This window comes from Ictidomys tridecemlineatus, chromosome X (genome assembly GCF_052094955.1).
Source record: "Ictidomys tridecemlineatus isolate mIctTri1 chromosome X, mIctTri1.hap1, whole genome shotgun sequence".
Classification (NCBI taxonomy): domain Eukaryota; kingdom Metazoa; phylum Chordata; class Mammalia; order Rodentia; family Sciuridae; genus Ictidomys; species Ictidomys tridecemlineatus.
This window is the reverse complement of record NC_135493.1, coordinates 21036903-21059582: the sequence shown is the minus strand read 5'-3', so window position 1 is coordinate 21059582 and position 22680 is coordinate 21036903. Positions and strand designations below refer to the sequence as shown.

Below are 22680 nucleotides of genomic sequence, written 5' to 3'. Positions count from 1 at the left end.
ACTGATTTACCATTATTTTATATTTCTCTTTTTTGTCTCCTTTACTTAGTCTTATTTTTTTGTAATTTTTTTTCTGTAACTGGTTCCTTTTGTTATACTTTTTTTTTTTTTTACTCCTTACTGGCTCTTCCTTTTTAACTTATTTCTCTCTCTCTGTAGCTCTCTGTTTCCTCTTATTGGCTGTTTGATCTTATTGGCTCCTTTTAAAACCAGGTGTATAGCACTATTGTCTATTTAGTCACTTTATAAGAACAATTGATCTGTTTCAATGTTTATTTTATATACATGTGTATGTGTACTCTTTACAATTGGAGTTGTAACTGGGAAGTGCCTTACACAGTGCCTGAGACAGGTACTGAGAACTTCTAGGATTTAACTTTTGCAAGAGTCTTTGTTTTCACCATATAAGTAGAGAAGGGTTTTCTAAAAATACCAATATTTAATATACACAAATGCCTCTTCTACTTAGTTCTTTTTTCTCTCTTACCTGTTTCATCTTGTCTTTTGTTTTCAAGGATATTTTCTTGTGATTCACTTGCTTTATGCCCATTTCTTTGCCCTTTTTGATAATGATAGGCAATTTTTTTCTCTAGAAGAGCTTGTTTCTAAAATATTAAAAATATATTTAATACATTTTAAATTGTTAATATCAACTTGTCATTAGAAATTAAAAAACATACTTCAAATGTTATAGTGTATTTGAAGTGAATCTTCATTCATGTCTGAAAATTTATAAAGTTACAATGAGTACAAAACTACAAAGGTAGTAAAGCAGTAATTTCCTGTTGTGGCCCAGCATGAAGAAAAAAAAATTTGTAATACTGTGTATAAAACCCAGAGCCTATGTATGCTAGGCAAGTGTTCTACCATTGAGTCACATCTCCAGCTCAAGAAAAATATATTTTAATATTTTATTAATAATTAATGATTAACTAATTAATTAATAATTTAACTAATTGTCTGATTTTTCAAGGTTGTTCACACTTCAGACAAGCCCTTGATGTACAGGTTTAGGCCAAACTGGATCTCTCCAGTCTAGGCCACTTGTAACAGCACTGTAATATTTAAAAAATGGCAAAAGCCTTTCCTCAAACTGCCCAAGTCTTTGGTAAAAGCTCACTACCTTCCGGTCAATCTCTTGTTTGATTTTCCGACGTTGTTCTTCAACTTTTGCTTCTCTTTTTACTTCTTCTCTGATTTTTGTCAGAAGAAACATTTCTTTTGTTTTCCATTCCTAAGAAACACAATGTTACCGTAGTCAGCATGGATTCTCTGAAACATTTTTAAAAAGTATTTTGTATATCTTCCATCAATAAGCAAAATAGGGCAAATCCACAGCCTAATTGAAATTGAGCCAACCATAATGAAAATCTCACTCTGCATTTAGAATTGGCTTGTTTCATTTTCTTTCATTGGGAATGTGTTGGTGGATGCAATGGAATGGCAAAAGGAAAGAAATTATTTTGTTATCATATGTTTAATTCAAGGAGAAATGTGGTTCCAAAGATAGTTCTAAAAGGCTACTGGCAAGAGGGTTTTCTCTTTTGGACTCAGGGTATATTATATGTTATCTGTTGCTCTTAAATATATTTTGATGGAAAAACTAAACAAATAATAGCTTTGTCTAAATTTGCAGAAGGAGAATGCAGCCATGATTATTTTTCACTAGGCTCAAATTTAAAAGAACAGATAAAGTCTGACTGTGTGACTATAATATAAGGGACCTGTAATTTGTGGTATAAATCTATTTGAATTAAAACTTGTTTATTATAACAGGGATAAAAGATTTACAGGGGTTTATTTTTCAAACCTGAAATAACTTCAGGTGAGAATACTAAACATGGTTACATATAAAACAACCATACTCAATTTTCACCCTGATATTTAAAATTTGGCATTCCTTACCTCTTCAATTTGTTTATGTAAGTTAAGTTTCCTTCTTAGATGTTCCTGATGTCGTCTTTCTTCTTCCTTCATCTGAAGTGCACTTTGCCTTTCTGTTGTGTTTTCATTCTTGTCTAATTCTCTACTAATCATATGTAAATATCTAAGTAAAAGTACAAATATAAGTGAAAATAAGTTGATGATTTCCTTCATGATGGCATTTTCTACTTTAATATTTCCAAATCACCAGTTTTGTTGCTTTTTATTTACTGAACTACAGGGAATTGAGAGTTATCCAGGGACTTTTAAGCTGGCCTAATCCACCAACTCATCATGATATACTTGTTTTACCATTCTGTTATGCAATTTTCTGTTCCTATGCCTGGAACAATGGCAAAATATGGAACAGTGTGATTAAAATTTTACAAAAAATATTTAGAACTCAGTGGTTTGGGGTACATGACTGTCCAAAGATGGCCAAAATCAACCAAAAGATTGACTTTGGTGGGGGCTGGAGTTGTGGCTTAGAGGCAGAGCACTTGCCTAGCATGTGTGTTGCTCTGGGTTCAAGTCTCAGCACCACATATCAATAAATAAAATTCCATTGACAACTAAAAACATATTTTAAAAAATTGACTTTGGAAAACCACATTTGAATTTCCTTGAAATTTAAGTGGGCATTGGCCTTTCTGTGACTCCCCAGGTCCCTGTACAACCTATCACTTACAGAGAGGTCTGTAGACTGTCACTTGGGACACTGGTGGATTAGTATATATTCTAGCATATCATGAGGTGAATTCATGCAATATAAGAGCCGAGTGATTAGGAGACTGGTCTTTACTCTGATAAAAGGAAAAAAACTGCTTAACTCATCTTTTACCTCCTGAAGCTCTGCCTCAATGGCAACATTGAGTGTGTGTGGCAGTAGCTAAAAGAGCATATAGTTTGTTATAGAATGCTATATATTGCACTCATTTCTTTAAATTTATGTTTGAAATATGTGCTAAGGACACATTCTCTCTCCCTTTGCTAGTATGGCTTGATTTTACAAGATCAAGGATTAGTACTTTGGATTTCTTCTTCGAATATCAGTTTGATTTACCTCTTGGGTTCCTACTGGCTCAACTTTGTTAGGTAGAAACTGTCCCCTGAGCTGTGGTACCAATGTTCCCAATCCCTCTACCTCTTGTTCTTTCTCTTCTCTCCACAACAAAAACTATTGGTGGGTTGAACAGTGTTAAACTTTTGTTCATTCTGTAGTCAAGTCTTTCTAGTATTTTATAGCTTTTTGGGATCCACATGTGTCCATGAAATGTGCATTAACTTTGATCATACCTGCGTTTTATTAACAAGTCTTGGTCTGGAGTTGTTTGTGAGCTTCCCTGTAATAGCCATTGTTGGAAACGGGTAGCATCACAATTATCATAGACTCCCTTGTTTTCTTGCAAATCATTTACTTGCTTTTCAATCATTTTCTGAAAGCAAAAAGTATTAAAGATTTTATTTTTTTTATTAAAGAGAGAGAGAGAGAATTTTAATATTTATTTTTTAGTTTTCAGCAGACACAATATCTTTGTTTGTATGTGGTGCTGAGGATCAAACTCGGGCCGCACACATGCCAGGGGAGCGTGCTACCGCTTGAGCCACATCCCCAGCCCAAAAGCTTTTATGTTTGTCAGAAGTAAACCTATCCTTTGACATATTTTCTAAAAATTTTAGGCTTAGGAGATCCAACATGGCAGCCAGCGAGGAAGCAGCACTCTCAATATCTCCACATTAATGGGATCAGAAAGACCCATTAAAACAGCTACATTCTACCTACTGAGGAACTTCTAGCAAAATTCCATTAAAAGGAGACCTGCCGGGAATTAGTAAGTTTATTAGAAGTGACAGTTTGTCCCAGACAAGTGAATCTTGGCCGCCCACGTGAGCGCAGAGGTCCAATCCCGTGGCCACCGGCCCGGAGCGATTCCGCGAGAAGGGTCCCCGCCCAACCGGCAGACAGCCCCCACCATCCCGGCTCTTCTGGCGGCCCCGCTCTCGCTCTGCGAACGGCCACCCCGTCCGCCAGGTTCTTAGCCATGCGGTCGCAGCTGCCCGGCTCTGCAGGCGGCCCCCGGCGGCCCGGCGCAGCGAGAAGGGTCCCCGCCTGGCCTGGCAGACGGCCCGCGCCCTCCCAGATCTGCTAATGGCCCTGCCCACCCAGCAAATGGCTCCCCCCCCCCCCCCCCCCCCCCCCCCCCGTGAGATGACGTGAAGGGAATCTAGCCAAGCCTTTACGATATAGTGAACTGGGAACTAAAACCAGAGATTGTGTCAGACCAGAGACAAGCCAGTCCCACCCCTCCCTTCAGACACTCCGGCAAGGAGCCAGGGGCCCGCCATAGCAGAGAGGGGAAGTCACCAAATTCGGCCAAAGAGATTCCTTCCCAGGAGAATCTACTTTAGCAGGTGTGTGACTCCCACCCACATCAGATACAAACAACCGGGAAACTTCAAAATCTCTCCGTGGGCGTGACTGTAAGGGCCAAAGGACTCTCGACCCCCAACTCCCCCTACTGCCAGTGACGTGGGCGTGACTGAGGGAAGCAGAGAAGACTCCCCACCCCCAACTCCCCCAACCGCCACCTGAGAAGGCGTGACGGTAGGGGCGGAGGGAAACAGAGTGCACTCCTGACCCCCAACTCCTCCTACCTCCAGCAGAGTGGTTGTGATTGTAGGGGCTGAGGGAAGCAGAGGGGATCCTCGACCCCCAACTCCCATTACCACCAGCGGCGACACCAATGGTCTTAGCCGCCAGATTCCGAAGGTGTGCCCACCAAAGGGGTCCAGAAAAATTAAACTATTGACTCCCAGACCACAGCTCCACAGCACTGGGGCTTAGATGAATGACAGAGAGAGTGTTCAGTCCTTTGGGAAATAGAGCACTCGGTGGGGCTGAAAGTGTAACCAAATCCTTGGGGAACTGCCTCCGGAGAGCAGGACCTGGCTGACTGGCAGGAGGAAGGGGAGGAGGGGCCATAAAAGTGAAACGGCTCTGGACCAACATGATTGAGAGACTCCCAGGAACTGCCTAACAGGGATTGCTGTTGACACATTGAGGGCAAAACTCAGCCCGGAGGGCATAGCTCTGCCTACAGGAAGAGAAGAAAATGGATCTCTAAGACCTAATTTTATTTCTTATTTCATTTTATTTTTTTCTCTCCCTTTTCCCCTCTTTCTCTCCCCTTCTAAGTTTTATTGTTCTTTCCATTCTCCTCTATGCTATCTATCTCCCTCTCCTTCTTTCTTTTCAAGAGCACCTACCTTCCCCTTCCCCCAACTTTCATCCCAAGCATTACGTCCTCCATTTCGTGTAACTGTCTAAATGCAAATAGGTGAATGTTTCGAGGCCGTCTATAGTGCTCCTAAATACCTAGCTACTACCAACACCCTGATCCAATCGACGGTTAGTATCCCCCTTCAGTAGAGTAACCTTCTAAAGTAGCCAAGACATACTAACCCTTATACCTGCATAGCACCTAACCTAAAGTCATAAGAACAAAAAACAAATCACTATATGCATACAAAATCCGGAAGCCCTTTATAAATTGAATGAATCAGCCCTAAAGTACAATAAAGCCCAACATCTATAGGCATAATCTCCCACCACAAAGGAGAGACAACAGAGATAAACAAAACCAAATCAAATGTATAGGAGAAAGCAGTTATAAAGCAGTCAAACAGAGCTGGAAAGTAATGTGAACAATATGAAAAAACAAGGGAAAAAAGGATTACAGATAATGCAGGACAACTTAAATCTACAGGAGGACCTAGAAGAATCAGAAACATGGACAGGGAAAGAACTCAAGGCATACCTAACTCAGATGGAATGGAATTTTAGAGAAGACATGAGACAGCAAGTCCAAGAATTGAAAGTATATTTTGAAAACGAACTAAACAAACAAATTCAAACTGCAAAGAACGAGCTTTATCAGGAGATAGAGATCTTAAAAAAAACCAAACAGTAATTTTAGAAATGCAAGAAACCATAAACCAGATTAAAAACGCTAACGAGAATATTACAAATAGACTAGATCAAGTAGAAGTCAGAACATCAGATAATGAAGACAAAGTTTATCAACTTGAAAAGAGTATAGTCAACACTGAAAAGATGCTTAAATCTCATGAGCAATCTATCCAAGAGATATGGGATCTCATCAAAAAAACAAATTTGAGAGTCATTGGGATAGAAGAAGGCACAGAGGTTCAAACCAAAGGAATGGACAACCTATTAAATGAAATAATCCTAGAAAACTTCCCAGAGATGAAAGATGGAATGGATTGCCAAATCCTGGAAGCCTACAGGACCCCAAACATCCAAAACTGTAATAGACCAACTCCAAGACATATAATTATGAAGATAGCCAACATACAGAACAAGGAGAGAATATTAAAAGCTATGAGGGAAAGGAGGCAGATTACATTCAGGGGTAAACCAATTAGGTTAACGGCTGATTTTTCATCACAGACGTTGAAAGCGAGAAGATCCTGGAACAATGTATTTCAAACGCTGAAAAATAATGGATTCCAACCAAGAATACTGTATCCAGCAAAATTAAATTCAGATTTGACAATGATATTAAAATCTTTCACGATAAACAAAAGCTAAAGGAATTCGCAGCCAGAAAACCAGCACTGCAAAGCATTTTGGGCAAAATTCTACAAGAAGAGGAATGGAAAAATAGTGCCCAAAACCAACAGCGGGAGGTATCTCAGTAAAGGGGGAGGAAAAAAACCAAAAAGTAAAAACTAGCCAAACTAAAATAAATAAATAAATAAACATGACTGGAAGTACAAATCATATTTCAATTGTAACTTTAAATGTTAATGGACTAAACTCACCAATCAAGAGACACAGGCTAGCAACCTGGATCAAAAAAACAAACCCAACAATATGCTGCCTTCAGGAGACTCATATGATAGGAAAAGACATACACAGGCTGAAGGTGAAAGGTTGGGAAAAACCATACCACTCACATGGCCCTCAGAAGCAAGCAGGAGTGGCCATACTCATATCAAATAAAATCAACTTCAAACCTAAGTTAATCAAAAGGGGTAAAGAAGGACACTATATCCTGTTAAAAGGAACTATCAACCAACAAGACATAACACTTATCAATTTATATGCACCAAATAATGGTGCAGTAACGTTCATAAAATAAACTCTCCTCAAGTTCAAGAGTCAAATTGACCACAACACAATAATTATGGGTGACTTCAACACACCACTCTCACCATTAGACAGATCCTCCAGACAAAAGTGAATAAAGAAACTATAGAACTCAATGACACAATCAATAACCTAGACTTAACTGACATATATAGAATATATCAACCATCATCAAGTGGATACACATTCTTCTCAGCAGCACATGGATCTTACTCAAAGATAGATCATATATTATGCCATAGGGCAACTCTTAGTAAATATAAAGGTGTGGAGATAATGCCATATCTGATCATAATGGAATGAAACTGGAAATCAATGATAAAAGAAGAAAGGAAAAATCCAGCATCACATGGAAAATAAACAATATGTTACTGAATGACCAATGGGTTACAGAAGACCTAAAGGAGGAAATCAAAAAATTCTTAGAGATAAACAATTCGGACACAATATACCGGAATCTATGGGACACAATGAAAGCAGTTTTAAGAGGGAAATTCATTTCCTGGAGTTCATTCCTCAAAAAAAGAAAAAAAAACATCAAATAAACGAACTCACACTACATCTCAAAACCCTAGAAAAGGAAGAGCAAAACAACAGCATATATAGCAGAAGACAAGAAATAATTAAAATCAGAGCGGAAATCAACGAAATTGAAACAAAAAAAACCATTAGAAAAATTGATAAAACTAAAAGTTAGTTCTTTGAAAGAATAAATAAGATCGACAGACCCTTAGCCATGCTAATGAAGAGAAGAAGAGAGAAAACTCAAATTACTAACATATGGGATGAAAAAGGCAATATCACAACAGACACTACAGAAATACAGAAGATAATTAGAAAGTATTTTGAAACCCTATATTCTAATAAAATAGAAGACAGTGAAGACATCGATAAATTTCTTAAGTCATATGAGCTGCCCAGATTAATTCAGGAAGACACACACAATTTAAACAGACCAATAACAAAGGAAGAAATAGAAGAAGCCATCAAAAGACTACCAACCAAGAAAAGCCCTGGACCGGATGGGTATACAGTGGAGTTTTACAAAACCTTCAAAGAAGAATTAATACCAATACTTTTCAAGCTATTTCAAGAAATAGAAAAAGAAGGAGCTCTTCCAAATTCATTCTATGAGGCCAACATCACCCTGATCCCAAAACCAGACAAAGACACTTCAAAGAAAGAAAACTACAGACCAATATCTCTAATGAACCTAGATGCAAAAATCCTCAATAAAATACTGGCAAATCGAATACAAAAGCATATCAAAAAAATTGTGCACCATGATCAAGTAGGATTCATCCCTGGGATGCAAGGCTGGTTCAATATACAGAAATCAATGAATACTATTCACCACATCAATAGACTTAAAGAACCATATGATCATCTCGATAGATGCAGAAAAAGCATTCGACAAAGTACAGCATCCTTTTATGTTCAAAACACTAGAAAAACTAGGGATAACAGGAACTTACCTCAACATTGTAAAAGCTATATATGCTAAGCCTCAGGCTAGCATCATTCTAAATGGAGAAAAACTGAAGGGATTCTCGCTAAAATCTGGAACAAGACAGGGATGCCCTCTCTCACCACTTCTATTCAATTTAGTCCTTGAAATACTAGCCAGAGCAATTAGACAAAAGAAATTAAAGGCATAAAAATAGGAAAAGAAGAACTTAAATTATCACTATTTGCAGATGATATGATCCTATACCTAGAAGACCCAAAAGGGTCTACAAAGAAACTACTAGAACTAATAAATGAATTCAGCAAAGTGGCAGGATATAAAATCAACACGCATAAATCAAAGGCATTCCTGTATATCAGCAACAAAACTTCTGAAATGGAAATGAGGAAAACCACCCCATTCACAATATCCTCAAAAAAAATAAAATACTTGGGAATCAACCTAACAAAAGAGGTGAAAGATTTATACAATGAAAACTACAGAACCCTAAAGAGAGAGATAGAAGAAGATCTTAGAAGATGGAAAAATGTACCCTGTTCATGGATAGGCAGAATCAACATCATCAAAATGGCCATATTACCCAAAGTTCTCTACAGGTTCAACGCAATGCCAATCAAAATCCCAAGGGCATTTCTTGTAGAAATAGATAAAGCAATCATGAAATTCATATGGAAAAACAAAAGACCCAGAATAGCAAAAGCAATTCTAAGCAGGAAGTATGAATCTGGAGGTATAGCGATACCAGAGTTCAAACTGTACTACAGAGCAATAGTAACAAAAACAGCATGGTACTGGTACCAAAACAGGCAGGTGGACCAATGGTACAGAATAGAGGACACAGAGACCAATCCACAAAATTACAACTTTCTTATATTTGATAAAGGCGCTAAAAGCATACAATGGAGAAAGGATAGCATCTTCAACAAATGGTGTTGGGAAAACTAGAAATCCATACTCAACAAAATGAAGCTGAACCCCTTTCTCTCACCATGCACAAAAGTTAACTCAAAATGGATCAAGGAGCTAGATATCAAATCAGAGACTCTGCACCTGATAGAAGAAAAAGTTGGCTTCGATCTACATATTGTGGGGTCAGGCTCCAAATTCCTTAATAGGATGCCCATAGCCCAAGAGTTATATGCAAGAATAAACAAATGGGACTTAAACTAAAAAGTTTTTTCTCAGCAAGAGAAACAATAAGAGAGGTAAACAGGGAACCTACATCCTGAAAAATTTTTACTCCTCACACTTCAGATAGAGCCCTAATAACCAGAATATACAAAGAACTCAAAAAATTAAACAATAAGATAACAAATAATCCAGTTAACAAATGGGCCAAAGACCTGAACAGACACTTCTCAGAGGAGGACATACAGTCAATCAATAAGTATATGAAAAAATGCTCACCATCTCTAGCAGTTAGAGAAATGCAAATCAAAACCACCCTAAGATACCATCTCACTCCAGTAAGACTGGCAGCCATTATGAAGTCAAACAACAACAAGTGCTGGCGAGGATGTGGGGAAAGGGGTACTCTTGTACATTGCTGGTGGGACTGCAAATTGGTGTGGCCAGTTTGGAAAGCAGTATGGAGATTCCTGGGAAAGCTGGGAATGGAACCACCATTTGACCCAGCTATCGTCCTTCTCGGTCTATTCCCTGAGGACCTTAAAAGAGCATACTATAGGGATATTGCCACATCAATGATCATAGCAGCACAATTCACAATAGCTAGACTTTGGAATCAACCTAGATGCCCTTCAATAGATGAATGGATTAAAAAACTGTGGCATTTATACACAATGGAATATTACTCAGCACTAAAAAATGACAAAATTATGGAATTTGCAGGGAAATGGATGGCATTAGAGCAGATTATGCTAAGTGAAGCTAGCCAATCCTTAAAAAACAAATTCCAAATGTCTTCTTTGATATAAAGAGAGCAACTAAGATCAGAACAGGGAAGAAGAGCATGAGGAAAAGATTAACATTAAACAGAGACGAGTGGGGTGGGAGAAAAGGAGAGAGAAGGGAAACTGTATGGAAATGGAAGGAGACCCTCATTGTTACACAAAATTACATATAAGAGTTTGTGCGGGGAAAGGGGGAAAAAAACAAGGGAGAGAATTAAACAACAGCAGATGGGGTAGAGAGGGAAGATGGGAGGGGAGGGGAGGGGGGATAGGAAAGGTAGCAGAATACAACAGTCATTAATATGGTATTATGTAAAAATGTGGATGTGTAACCGATGTGATTCTGCAACTTGTATTTGGGGTAAAAAATGGGAGTTCATAACCCACTTGAATCAAATGTATGGAAGATGATATGTCATGAGCTTTGTAATGTTTTGAACAACCAATAAAAAAAGAAAAAGAAAAAAAAGTTTAGGCTTAGTAAACGTCTTGTGCTTTGCAAATGGTTAAGTCTGTTAAATTGCATTTCAGTCTAGTGTGGCTCCACTTTAGACAAAGAAATACTTTTCTCAATAAATGAAAATACAACGTTTCATTATGTTTTTTTTGTAGATTCCTTACAGTGACTTTATTTGATTTTTTACCTTAGTGTTTTTGATTAGAGTATTTTTTAGGTTAGAATCTTTTAAGACAATGTTCTGCGTAGTACCAAACCTTAGATAAAAATTTTAAGTCCCAAGTAAACAAATTGAAGAACTTGACTTACTTGCTCTCGTTCATAGTTTTTTTGAAAGTCTATTTTTAAAGTGGTCAGATATTGTCTGTACTTATTCAATTCTTTCAAGGAACATATAACCTATAAAACCAAAACCAAAAATATAAACACAAAGTTGTAAGAATCATAACACTTTCTAGAGAAGATAATAATAAGAACATTCATTTTAGTAAGAATTTTGAGATCAAGTCTAATAATAATGCACCCTGGTAACAACTTTGAAGGCAGTATCTGTATATAATTCCTTTATCAGCAGGAAATTTCTATCTAAATAATATTATTTTATTAATGTCTTATATCATAGTCAGAAATTTGCTATTCCCACTCAGTTTGTTATTTAAATACCAACATAGTAAAATGATGTTTAACCCTCAAAAGAATTTATTCTGTCAATCTGTATTCTGCTGGGTTCCATTTGTTGCCAGTTTTCCCAACAGGTATGGGAAATTACTTTTAGATGCAGGGGAAAGGCACTACATTTGGGGGAAAATACATAAATAAATGTGTTATATTATGCATGTCTTTACATACTCAACTTCTTGGTAAATATCTTTTGCTGTTTTTAAAGAAAACGGTCAAGTAAGAAGTAGTTTTAGGAAAAAAGTCACCTGATTTTCCGTGACCCAAATACTGAGTAATTAATTTAATTTTAAATTAAGTATCCTCCATTGCTCAACTAGATGTTGACACAGGCTGCCAGTGGGGCACAGAAGAGCAAGTGTCTATCAAATCCGTAGGTTTCTGCTAGTTAACAGGAAGTAGGTTTCAACATACTTTATTATTGCTGGTGATGTAACCGCCTTTCCTTAGTCGCTTCAGCATATCTTTTCTCTTATAGTATGTTTTTAGATGTGGATCGTGTAGATTTTTATAGCTGGGTTCCAGAAGTCGGCAATAAGGATCATTAAGATTAAAACCAAAAGAAGGTTGATAGAGCTGCAAACAAACAGACACAGAAGTGTTATAAATGCAAAATGAATGAAGTTACACTTTTTTTTCAGTGCTGGGCATGGAATACAAGCCTCACACATGCTAGGCAAGTGCTCTACCACTGAGCTACATCCCCAGACCCAAACATCAATTTGTGAAAATGATTAAGATGTTCATCAAAAATAAAACATGCAAGCAGAATCTGAAGTGAGAAAGTGCAGACAATGGGATAATTTGGTAAACGTATTGCCTTTCTCTTCCTGTCCTCTCCCAGAGTATGTTTAGGATGAAGATGGCAGGTGGAATCCTAATTTGTACAATGTGTGTTCAGTCTGCCTGTGGTCTCAACCTCAGTCCTGACACACAGAGGTCATACTGACTGTTGGGAAGAAGGAGAGGGTACATGCCAGGTTTCAGGAGCCAGATGGACAAATACACAGAAATAGGAACCAGCATGGGTATGTGTTTAGGCAGAAAAGACCCCAGACTGTTAAGTTGAGGCTCTGATTGGATATAAAGCTAAATGAGCACTGAATGGAACACCTGAGGTATGTCCTAGGGTCTTCTGTCATCAAAATGATAACTCCATTTGGTGTTTGAAATTCATGTTGAGATAAAGCATAATCACAGAAAAATGTTTTAAGTTTAATAGCAAGCCAAAAAGGATAAAGAAAAACACTTAAAGTCTATTAAAAACTAGTTTACCGTTTCACTTATATTTGTAGTATAGAATACATTAGTACTTCCTGGGAGAACTGGTAGCTTGACCCCTAGAGGCATATCCAACAGATGAGATACTCCAACTTCTGGAATGGTTCTTTTCTGCGAGCTCTGTCAGATACAATTAGAAAGTTTGTGTTTTCTTCTTGGAAGTTCCATTCAGTTTAGACCAATCAATTATACTTCAGTGGGCTAATACCTCCAAATAAATGAAACCATCACACACAGGATTGAAAGAACTCGCCAGACCAGCAACCCTGAGGACTTTCCTGTTTCCGAGGGTCAACAGCACCTGTGTCCCGCCCAAGCCTAGTCCCGGCTGTTGGCAGTGACAGAGGTAGCGGCAGCTAGAATCACTGGTTGATGGAGGCCAGCGAGTAGACAATGGAATTGTTAAGGATCTGCTGATTCCCTCCCATTAATGGAGATCTACTCGACTGGACCCACCTGCCTACCTGAAACCCCACCCCCCGGGCCAACAGGAGGACTGGCAGACACTCACTATGCCGCAGTCCTTCTCAGCTTTCAGGGTGCTGGTGGCCACCTTGGTGGCGGCTACTTTGGCACTCTTAGAACAGCTATTGAGGTACAGCTCCATGGCCATCCGTCAGCCCCCGGGGGCCGGGGGCTGGGGTAATAGGCCGTCTTCGTTTCTCCTTCTATACCTTGCCTACTCTACGCTCTGATTAAGTCTGCGCAGCCAAGACCCTGGTTGTTAGGGTAACACATCAGCCAAGCCACGCCCCTCACAATACTGGGTTCCAGGCTGTGGTGGCCATGTCATCATATGGCATAGGCCCAACGGATGTCTCACTAACTGCCTCTTCCCAACTGACATCTCACCAACGGCTTCTCCCCAGTGGACATCTAGCTAACAGGTGTCACCCAAATGTGCACCATTCATAGGGGGAGGGGACTGAAGCACCACCTTGTATCCAGGATACGCGTGTTCAAGATCCAAGCCTTGAGGCTTCAGTGCCTCAAAAGTTAGGAAAGTGGTCTGAAATCCCGACCACAGCTGGGGTTTCCTGTCTTTTTGAAACTCATATCCCCCATTTTCCAGAATGTATCTATCTGACTTTATCAGGGGGTAGATGGATTTAATTCTTTTAATTCTTCCTGGCCGCCACACAGCTAATGTTCTACAAGTGTTCACATCAATGAGTAATTGTGTGGTTTTTATTACAATCAGAGGGTGACTTTTCACATTCACCCCCTTTATAGACAAAGTAACCTCCCTTCCCCTTCCCCTAGGCATACTCCCCAGTCCCACTTAGGACACTATGCTTTTGTTAAACTTGAGACTTAGAGGTTTCCATGACTTTATTAAGTTATTACGGATGCTAGCTAAAGGGCAATAGGACTGGTCCTGGGACAAATTTGCAAAGCTAGCAGCATGACTGGATATTAGTTGGAAAAATGGACACCAGGCTTAAAGGACTGGGGTGTTTTATAACAAATTTTGGGGAGATGAAACAAATTGTTCACACTGAATTTACATTGACTATGGATGAAAGGGGCAGGACAACATGAAGTGCACAAAATCCTGGGAAAAGTGTTAATCCATAGAGATGTGTTTGTGTTCTTGATTGGTTCCTCAACACACAGTAAAGGAATATGGAGCAGTTTTTTTTCTTTATTGATTTAGCTTTATGCAGTGATTTAAAATGGCCTTCTCTTCTTTCCTGCCTAGATTCTCTGGCCCTTTATTTAGGTCTCCTCCAAATTCTTAACAGTTTCTTCAAGAGCCCAATGCTTCCTCCATTGAATTCCTGTTTCCTGTCCTGGACTTTTCATTTCTCTGGCCCTTCTCTCCCTCTTTTTATTTCTTTCTATCTTCTCAACCAACCAACCAACTTCTACTGAGTGCCTGATCTGGGTCAGACACTGTATTGTGTACTGAGGATTCATACTCTCTGTCACCAAGGAGCTCACTACAGTGCAAATATAGAAAGGGTTGAGACTGAAACACTTTTTGGGAATTTGTTATTTTCTCTATGCTACATATATATCTAGTTTATATACATATAGACCCAACACACATCATAATTAAACTTCTGAGAACTATTATAACCATCCAGAGACAAATGAAACATTACTTACTGGAGAAAATGGATTTGAATGACAGAGTATTTCTCATTTGAAACCATGGAAGCCAGAAGGAAGAGGTACAGCACTTTTCAAGTGCTGAGAGAAATTAATTACCAACTGTGAGTTCTGTACTCAGTGAAAATACCCTTCAGGAATGAAGAAGAAATAGAGACATTCTCAGAGGAAGGAGGACTAGGATTCATTGTTAGCAAAACTATTCTTGGTGGCTAAAGGAAGCTCTCTAAGCAGAAATGAAATAACACCCATTCTGAGGAAGGGGTGAGGATGAGGAGGTGTTCAAATTTAGAGATACAGAATGAAAATACAGATAGCTCTTTTCTGTTCTATTTAAAACATGGATATCCTGGGACTCATTTCATGTCCATGGAGACATGGAGCTCTTGAGGATAATTCACTCAGATCCAGATCAAAGACATGAATACTATGACTTAGCAAGGTGCAGAGCTGTCCAATGAAGAATGCAATCTGCTTTTAGTGGCCTACAAAAATGTGGTCAGGGGGCTATAAGTCCGCCTGAAGGGACATCTCGAGCATCAAGCAGAAACTGTTACAAATGGGCTGGGCACAGTGGCTCATGCTTGTAATCTCAGCAACTCTGGAGGCCGAGACAGGAGGATCACAAGCTTGAGGTCAACCTCAGCAAATTAGTGAGACTCTGCCTCAAAATTAAAAAATAAAAAGGACTAGGGATGTGATAAAGCACCCCTGGGTTCAATCCATGGTTTAAAAAAAAAAGAAGAAAGAGTAGGAGGAGAGGGGAGGAGAAGGAGAAAAAACAGAAGGAGGAAGACGAAGAGGAAGAGGAGGAGGAGGAGGAGGAGGAGGAGGAGGAGGAGGAGAAGGAAGTTGTTGTTATTGTTGAAGTTGCAGCTGATTAAGGAAAACGTGTAGTCAGAGATAAGATCTATCTGCATCACAGTCCTGGAATTGTTGGGTAAGTATTTAATTGCCAACACAACAAATCCAAAGAGTAAGGTATTCTATCTGAAAATGAAGGGAGGTCACTTCCCGGTATCTTGCTGAAGTTGCACGTGGTGATGATCAGAAACTGGCAATAGGTATTTCCCAAGGAGCTTACCAAAGGCATTTGATACAAGCAAGAAAGAGATACAACCTCTATACCCATTCCACCTGGGGCTTGCTCTTAACTTCTCTGTATTTTCTTATGAGATCCTTAATGATGCATAACTGCCTGTACACTGGCTAAAATGGCTTTTGATGAGGCCATTGTAGAACTTGATACACTGAATGAAGACTTATATGAGGACAACACCCTCATTGTGCAGTTCCTTAGAGACAACTTAACATTGTGGATATCAGACATGCAAGAGAAGAATTTGATACAGCAGAAGGGGCTGAAAACTAAATATAAATAGGGTGTCATCCTTATTCCCTTTAAGAAACCTTTTAATGTGTCTGCATTCCTTATTTCAGTTATTTCCTGTAACAAAGAAACACACTCATGTGTATGGAATCAACTTGGGGAAAACGCCATTCCTTGATTTGTGATTGTCTTAGCCTTCTTGGTGTGCAGTTACTGCTGTAGAAAGTATTAATAGCTTCATTTCATATACACATAATTAACTTCCACATACTCAGTAGCGGACTAAAAATATATCTGGTGCTTAAGTAATCTGAACCAGTTCTGCAAGTTATTGTGCTTTGTATTACTGTGAAAATAAGAAAATGTAGTTAATTACAATTTTAAAATGTTGTACATAGCTTCTTAATTTCTACATTTCCTTCTTTATTCTTCTTTGAATGTTTCCTTTTAGTAAGCAACTTCTGCATACTCTTACTTTATTCCTTTTTAGTAGGAATCTAAAAGTATTAGAATGAATGGGAAAGCACTTGACATTCCTGTGTATCACATACGATGGAGATCGTGTCTATCTGTGATAACAGAAGTTTCCTTATTCACTCCTCATTTGCTACTGTTAAGTTGACAATTTTCCTTCCCAATAAAAACTCACTTACACCTACCTCCTGCTTTGGTGGTTCTAGTATTGATGTTACTGTGTAATGGAAGTAGCATGTTGCTGCTATAATACAACATTGCTTTTTTGCAAATTAAATTGCATGTGACTTATTAATACAGTAGTGGGGGGAGATTAAAGTACACAAGTCCAAGTCTAAAACTTAGTACTTTTCCATAAGGATTTGTACACATGAGAGAGGGTGTTCAGTTTGTCTAGTGATAATTCTTTAGAGAGTTGGACCACTATTATGTTTTGCTAATCATTGACTGCAGTCTCAAAGAAAACCTTGTGAAAATGTCATGCCCTATGTAACAGCAAAGTAACCTAAAACAAAATTAGGTTTGATAAAACAAAAAATGGATATCCTTGGATCAGGATTTTAAGAGACTTTATTAACAAGCTATATTTTCTGCTGCAAATGACAGAATTTTATTCTTCTTAATGACCAAATAATATTCCATTATATTAGTACATTATAATTACATAAAAATGGGTCCCTTGTGATGTATTTGCACATGCACATAACAATTTGGCCAATTTCATTGTGCAGTACATCACCTTTTCCTCTCCTCCCCAATCCCTATCCTCTACTGGTCTCCCTTCTATTTTCTTAAAAAAAAATTGTCTTTCTAGTTTCTATGTATGATAAAAGACATACTCCCTTTGACTTCCTGAGTCTGGCTTATTTCACTTTACATGATGTTTTCCAGTTCCATCCAATTTCCTGCAAATGTCATAATTTCATTCTTCTTTATGGCTATGTAAAACTCCATTGTATAAATATACCATATTTTCTTTATCAAGTCACCCATTGATGGGCACCTAGGCTTGTTCAATAATTTGGCTATTGTGAATTGTGCTACTATAAACATGGGCATGCATTTATTGGTATAGTAAGCTGATTTTAATTTTTTTGGATAACATTGGTAGTTTAAGCAAATTTCCCTTTCAGGCAATCTTGGCTTCTTCTATCATGAACCTCAAAACTCTTCCAGTCTCCACCCTTTGCATGTGACTTATTAATACAGTAGTGGGGGCGGGATTAAAGTACACCCAATTCCAAAGCCATTTCAATTTTTTTTTGGTATTTCTTTCAGCAATATCTCTCTTTCCAGTACCAATATTAGTATTAGTTTCCCACGACTGCCATAATAAAGTACAGAACCACAATCTGGGTGGCTTAACATAACATAAATTTATTGTCTCACAATTCTGCAGGCAAGAAGCTTAAAACGCAGGCATCAACAGTGCCAGTATTTCCTCTGAAACCTGTTATGTGTCCTTGCCTCTTTCTACCTTCTGGAAGTTTGCCAGCAGTCTGGTTTTCCTTTTGCAACTGAAAAACTCCAATTTCTGCCTTTATTATTACATGGATTTCTGCCTGTGTATCTCTGTCTTCATGTGGCCATGTTCTTTAAGGGTACTAGCCATATTGGATTAGGAACCTATCTTATTCCAGTCTGACCTCATCTTAATGAATTTTATCTATGACTTTCTGAGGTACTAGTGGTTAGGACTTCAATACATTTTTCAACTCATAACAGAGCCTGAACAGGGTGAAGAGGGCCTTCTTGTGTGTGGTTTGCTCAGGATGGAGAACCACAGCAGGATCAAGGTGAAGAGGGCATCTCACATATGTGGATGTTGTGGTGTGGGTGTCAGGCTCTGAGCATTAATGAGCTGCACATCTATGCAGGAAAAGCATATTGAGGCAGCCTGAGCCCAAGCAAGATAAGAAGACCATCTATGAGAGGAATATCAGATTCTGAGTCTGAAAAGGCTGAACAAGCCTGTGGCCTACATGGGGATGGAGTTGGGGTTCTGCTATGGCTTGAGTGAGGTGAGACAGGCATCCATGCAGGAGGGATGATTTAGTTTGGGATGCTGAAGTCCCAAGCTGTGGATATTGACTTACATGTGGAGACAGCCTAACATGGATCATTAGAGCCATCACAGGACATCCCAAGACAATTGGCAGAACTTAAATGAGGTCTGAAATTTTTGATGGTTTTGGTAAGAAAATGTTTTTGCTCATGTGTTGAGAGCCGCAGCTGAAGCGGCCCCAGCAAACTTCCAGCTGATTGGCTCCTCTGTGGTGATGCTCATCTGTGGCCCCAGCAAACTTCCAGCTGATTGGCTCCTCTGCAGTGATGCTCATCTGTGGCCCCAGCAAACTTCCAGCTGATTGGCTCCTCTGCAGTGATGCTCATCTGTGGCCCCAGCAAACTTCCAGCTGATTGGCTCCTCTGCAGTGATGCTCATTGGGCTGTTTCCCTACCCTTTCAGACTGTGGAGCTGCTCATTGGGGTACTCTTTGACTCAGCAAATCTGCCTCAAGAGCGGGACCTAAGAGTTCCTGTGGGGGTGCTTGCCGGAAGTGCCGGCAGTTGGGCTCTAGAGGAATTCCTGAAGAGCTTGCATGGTATGGTGTGTGTTCTAAAAATAAAGTTCGTTTCTGCTTGACAAGTGGCTCGTGAATTGTGCCTAGTCAGACTGCGGCACTCATGTTAACCACTAAAGTATTTGGGTGATGTGGGGCTTCAAATTGACAACTAGGAAAAAAATCTCTCTGAATTATAATTGCTTTTTTTTGCAAATTAAAAAAAATTAAAAATTCTAAAGCAAATATGGCAAAATGTCATAATTCTAGAGACCTGAGTGGTATGTTCACAGGTGCTTATTATGACATTACTTATAATTTTATATCTAATTATGATCCAAATAGAGAAAACATTAAATATTAAAGGTAATACATGCTTATTATAGGATAAAAGGAAGCCAATCACTCATGAATTAATTGCCCAAAGACATTAACACTGGGTATATTTCCTTTATAATAAAAGAGAAATATCAAAACAAACTAAACTTGAAGGTATAAGACTTTGAAGGGAGGGTGATTTTTAAAGTTAGATAAGTCATTTTCCATTTTTCACCTTTAGAGGAAATGTTGAAATTGTTCAAGTTAGTGGTCTGATTGGAGGTGCATGGAATGACTTGTACATCACCGCTGGGGTCACTAGAGGGCGCACTCCTATCAAAGACCATGAAAAATCTGAAAATCAAATCTTGTAACATTTTTTGAAATTGTAACAACAACGACAAGAACAACAAAACCTCGATTAAACTTTCCTCTCTCTTTTAAAACACCAGTATGATATCTGGCATTCTTTTTTATTTATCTTGCATCTGCTACTTCATGGCTGTCAAAATATTGAACCTTCTATTTAAATCTAATTCTATTTTGCCTGAGGTGATAGCATAAACTACTCTTGAGGTTTTGTAGGTTCTCCCCACAGTTTTCTCACATTTACACAGAGGCAGAATTATCACAACTACCCTATCAGTAGTCCTATCTTCTCTGTTACCTTCCCTTTGTAGCTATGAGACTTGTTTTTATTTTTATAGATTAAAAATAAAAATAATAACATATTTTACAAGTTTGATAGTTTTCTAGAAAAATTAAAGAATATTTTCCATGTTTGAAAGCCAAATCAATCTTTCTATTTGGGTATGTGTTGTAGAAGCTGGGTTTGTGTGAGGAGGTATTTGGGGATAGCAATACTTCTTGGGGAACAAGTCCATTGCCAGACCCAAGATTGTGGTGGTGCACTTATACTGTCATGACTACATCTTTGAGACACACAGAGGGTCAGAGATGAGAGAAACCTATCTATGTTTGATGAAATTCTAGGTTTCCTTAAACATTTGATCTGAATTTCATAAGAGGTTTTTAAGTCTTAACTTGTACTAAAGGAAAATAAACCCACTTAAAAGTCAGGATATGGGGCTGGGGTTGTAGCTCAGTGATAGAGAGTTTGCCTAGCATGTGTGAGGCACTGGGTTTGATCTTCAGCACCACATAATAATAAATAAAATAAAGATCCATTGACAGCTAAATTGTTTTTAAATAAATAAAAGTTAAGATACCTTATTTTTAGTGATCTCGAAATAATTATTTTTTATCTTAGTACTAAGTTTTAAGCTTCTTTTACATTTGATTTACTAACAATAATAGCTGATAGTTGCTGATTGTTTAAATGTGGCAAGCACCTTGCATACCCATCTGATTTCAGAGTGGGGCTAACATTGTTATTTTCCCATTTTACAGATGAGGGAAAAAAGGTCCAGTAATCTTAAGTGTTTTAATTACTTAACTTAGGCCTGTAGGATTCCAGGCCTTATTTGTCTAATCATACAACTATACAGCCTTCCCAAACAGGTAGCTTGTAACACTATGGTTTTGCCCTGAATTAAGGTTTGTATCTATCTGTTTATGTGAAGTTGTGTAAGCAACTAAGCTCCAAAATGCATATGGGTCAGGCACTTTAAAGACAGACAAGCTTTAGGAGATTCACACTGGGTACATGCTGTTGTCACAGAAGAGAACACTGCACACAAACACGTGATGGAAGCAAGTATAGAGGAGCAGGAAAGTGGGCCAGTGTCGCTGAAGTAGAGTGAGGGAGTGAGTAATAGAAGAAAGGGCCAGATGAATAAAAGGGGTTCAGGTTTTACAAGAACTTATAGGCCTTCATAACTCTTTGAATCTGAATGAAATGAGACATTACAGAGTTTTGAACAGAGATATGAGCTGACTTAAAAGTTATCATTCTGCCTGCCATGTCGGAATTAGACAGGTGGTCAAAGGTAGAAATCAGTTAAGAAGTATATTAGTTTCCTAGAGCTGCCATAACAAAGTGCCACAAACTTGCAGGGCTTGGTGGCACATGCCTGTAATCCCAGTGACTCAGGAGGCTGATGCAGGAGGATTGCAAGTTTGAGGTCAGTCTGAGCAACTTAGTAAGATCTTGTCTCAAAATAAAAAGCTCTGGGGATGTAGCTTAGTGGTAAAGTGCCCCTGGGTTCAATCCCCAGTACCAAACAAACAAACAACAACTACAAAAAGTACCATGAAGTTATTGGCTTAAAATTACAGGAATTTATTGTCTTACAGATCTGGAAGCTAGAAGTCTGAAACCAAGGTGTCATCAGGGCTATGCTCTTTCTCTGACTTAGGGTAGAATTCTTCCTTGCTGCTTCTTACCTTTGATTCTTGGCATTACATGGTTTGCAGCTGCCTCTGTTGTCCTTTGGCTTCCTTCCTGTGTGTCTCTGTCTTCACATGGCCATCTCTCCTCTGTGATTCTCTTCTAATAAGGATAATAGTCATATGGGATTAAGGGTCCACCCTACTCCAGTATAAACTCTTGTTTTTTAAATAAAGTTTTAGTTGTTGATGGACCTTTATTTTGTCCATTTATTCATATGCGGTGCTGAAGATCAAATCCAGTGCCCACACATGCTAGGCTAGCACGCTACCACTGAGCCACAACCCCAGCCCAGCATAACCTCTTTTTAACTTCTCTAATTACATCTGAAATGACCTATTTCCAAATGAAATTACATTCTGAAGGAGTTTAGGACTCCAACATATGTCTTTTTGGGGACACACTTTAACCTATTATAGAAATCTCTTGCAATAGTTCAGGCAAGAGATAAGGGGAGTTTGGGCCAGGGGGAAGCAAGAGTGGTGGTAAGAAGTGATCTGATTATGAATATGTATTAAAGGTAGAGCCCAAAATCTTTGCTGGTGAATTGAGAGTGTACCTAAAAGAAAGAGAATAATTAAAGATGACTACAAGGTGTTTGGCTTGAGGAACTAGAAGGATGAAGTTTGCAACAACTGG

The 22680-nt window shown here is 38.7% G+C and overlaps 1 protein-coding gene and 1 pseudogene across 1 annotated transcript in view; one reads left to right on the top strand and one right to left on the bottom strand.

Annotated features, from left to right (window-relative positions):
• Window positions 1–13500, bottom strand: part of LOC120889419 (fibrous sheath-interacting protein 2-like) — an 89049-nt gene extending 75549 nt beyond the window's left edge. The window contains exons 1-8 of the mRNA XM_078034212.1: window positions 13405–13500; window positions 12888–13013; window positions 12027–12188; window positions 11244–11333; window positions 3220–3359; window positions 1906–2047; window positions 1124–1234; window positions 488–605 (exon numbers count right to left, since the gene is read on the bottom strand). Of these exons, the coding sequence (XP_077890338.1) occupies window positions 488–605; window positions 1124–1234; window positions 1906–2047; window positions 3220–3359; window positions 11244–11333; window positions 12027–12188; window positions 12888–13013; window positions 13405–13500 (985 nt within the window). The remainder of the gene's footprint in view (window positions 1–487; window positions 606–1123; window positions 1235–1905; window positions 2048–3219; window positions 3360–11243; window positions 11334–12026; window positions 12189–12887; window positions 13014–13404) is intronic.
• LOC101964510 (14-3-3 protein theta pseudogene) lies at window positions 13499–16380 on the top strand (annotated as a pseudogene).
• The last annotated feature ends 6300 nt before the right edge of the window (window positions 16381–22680 follow it).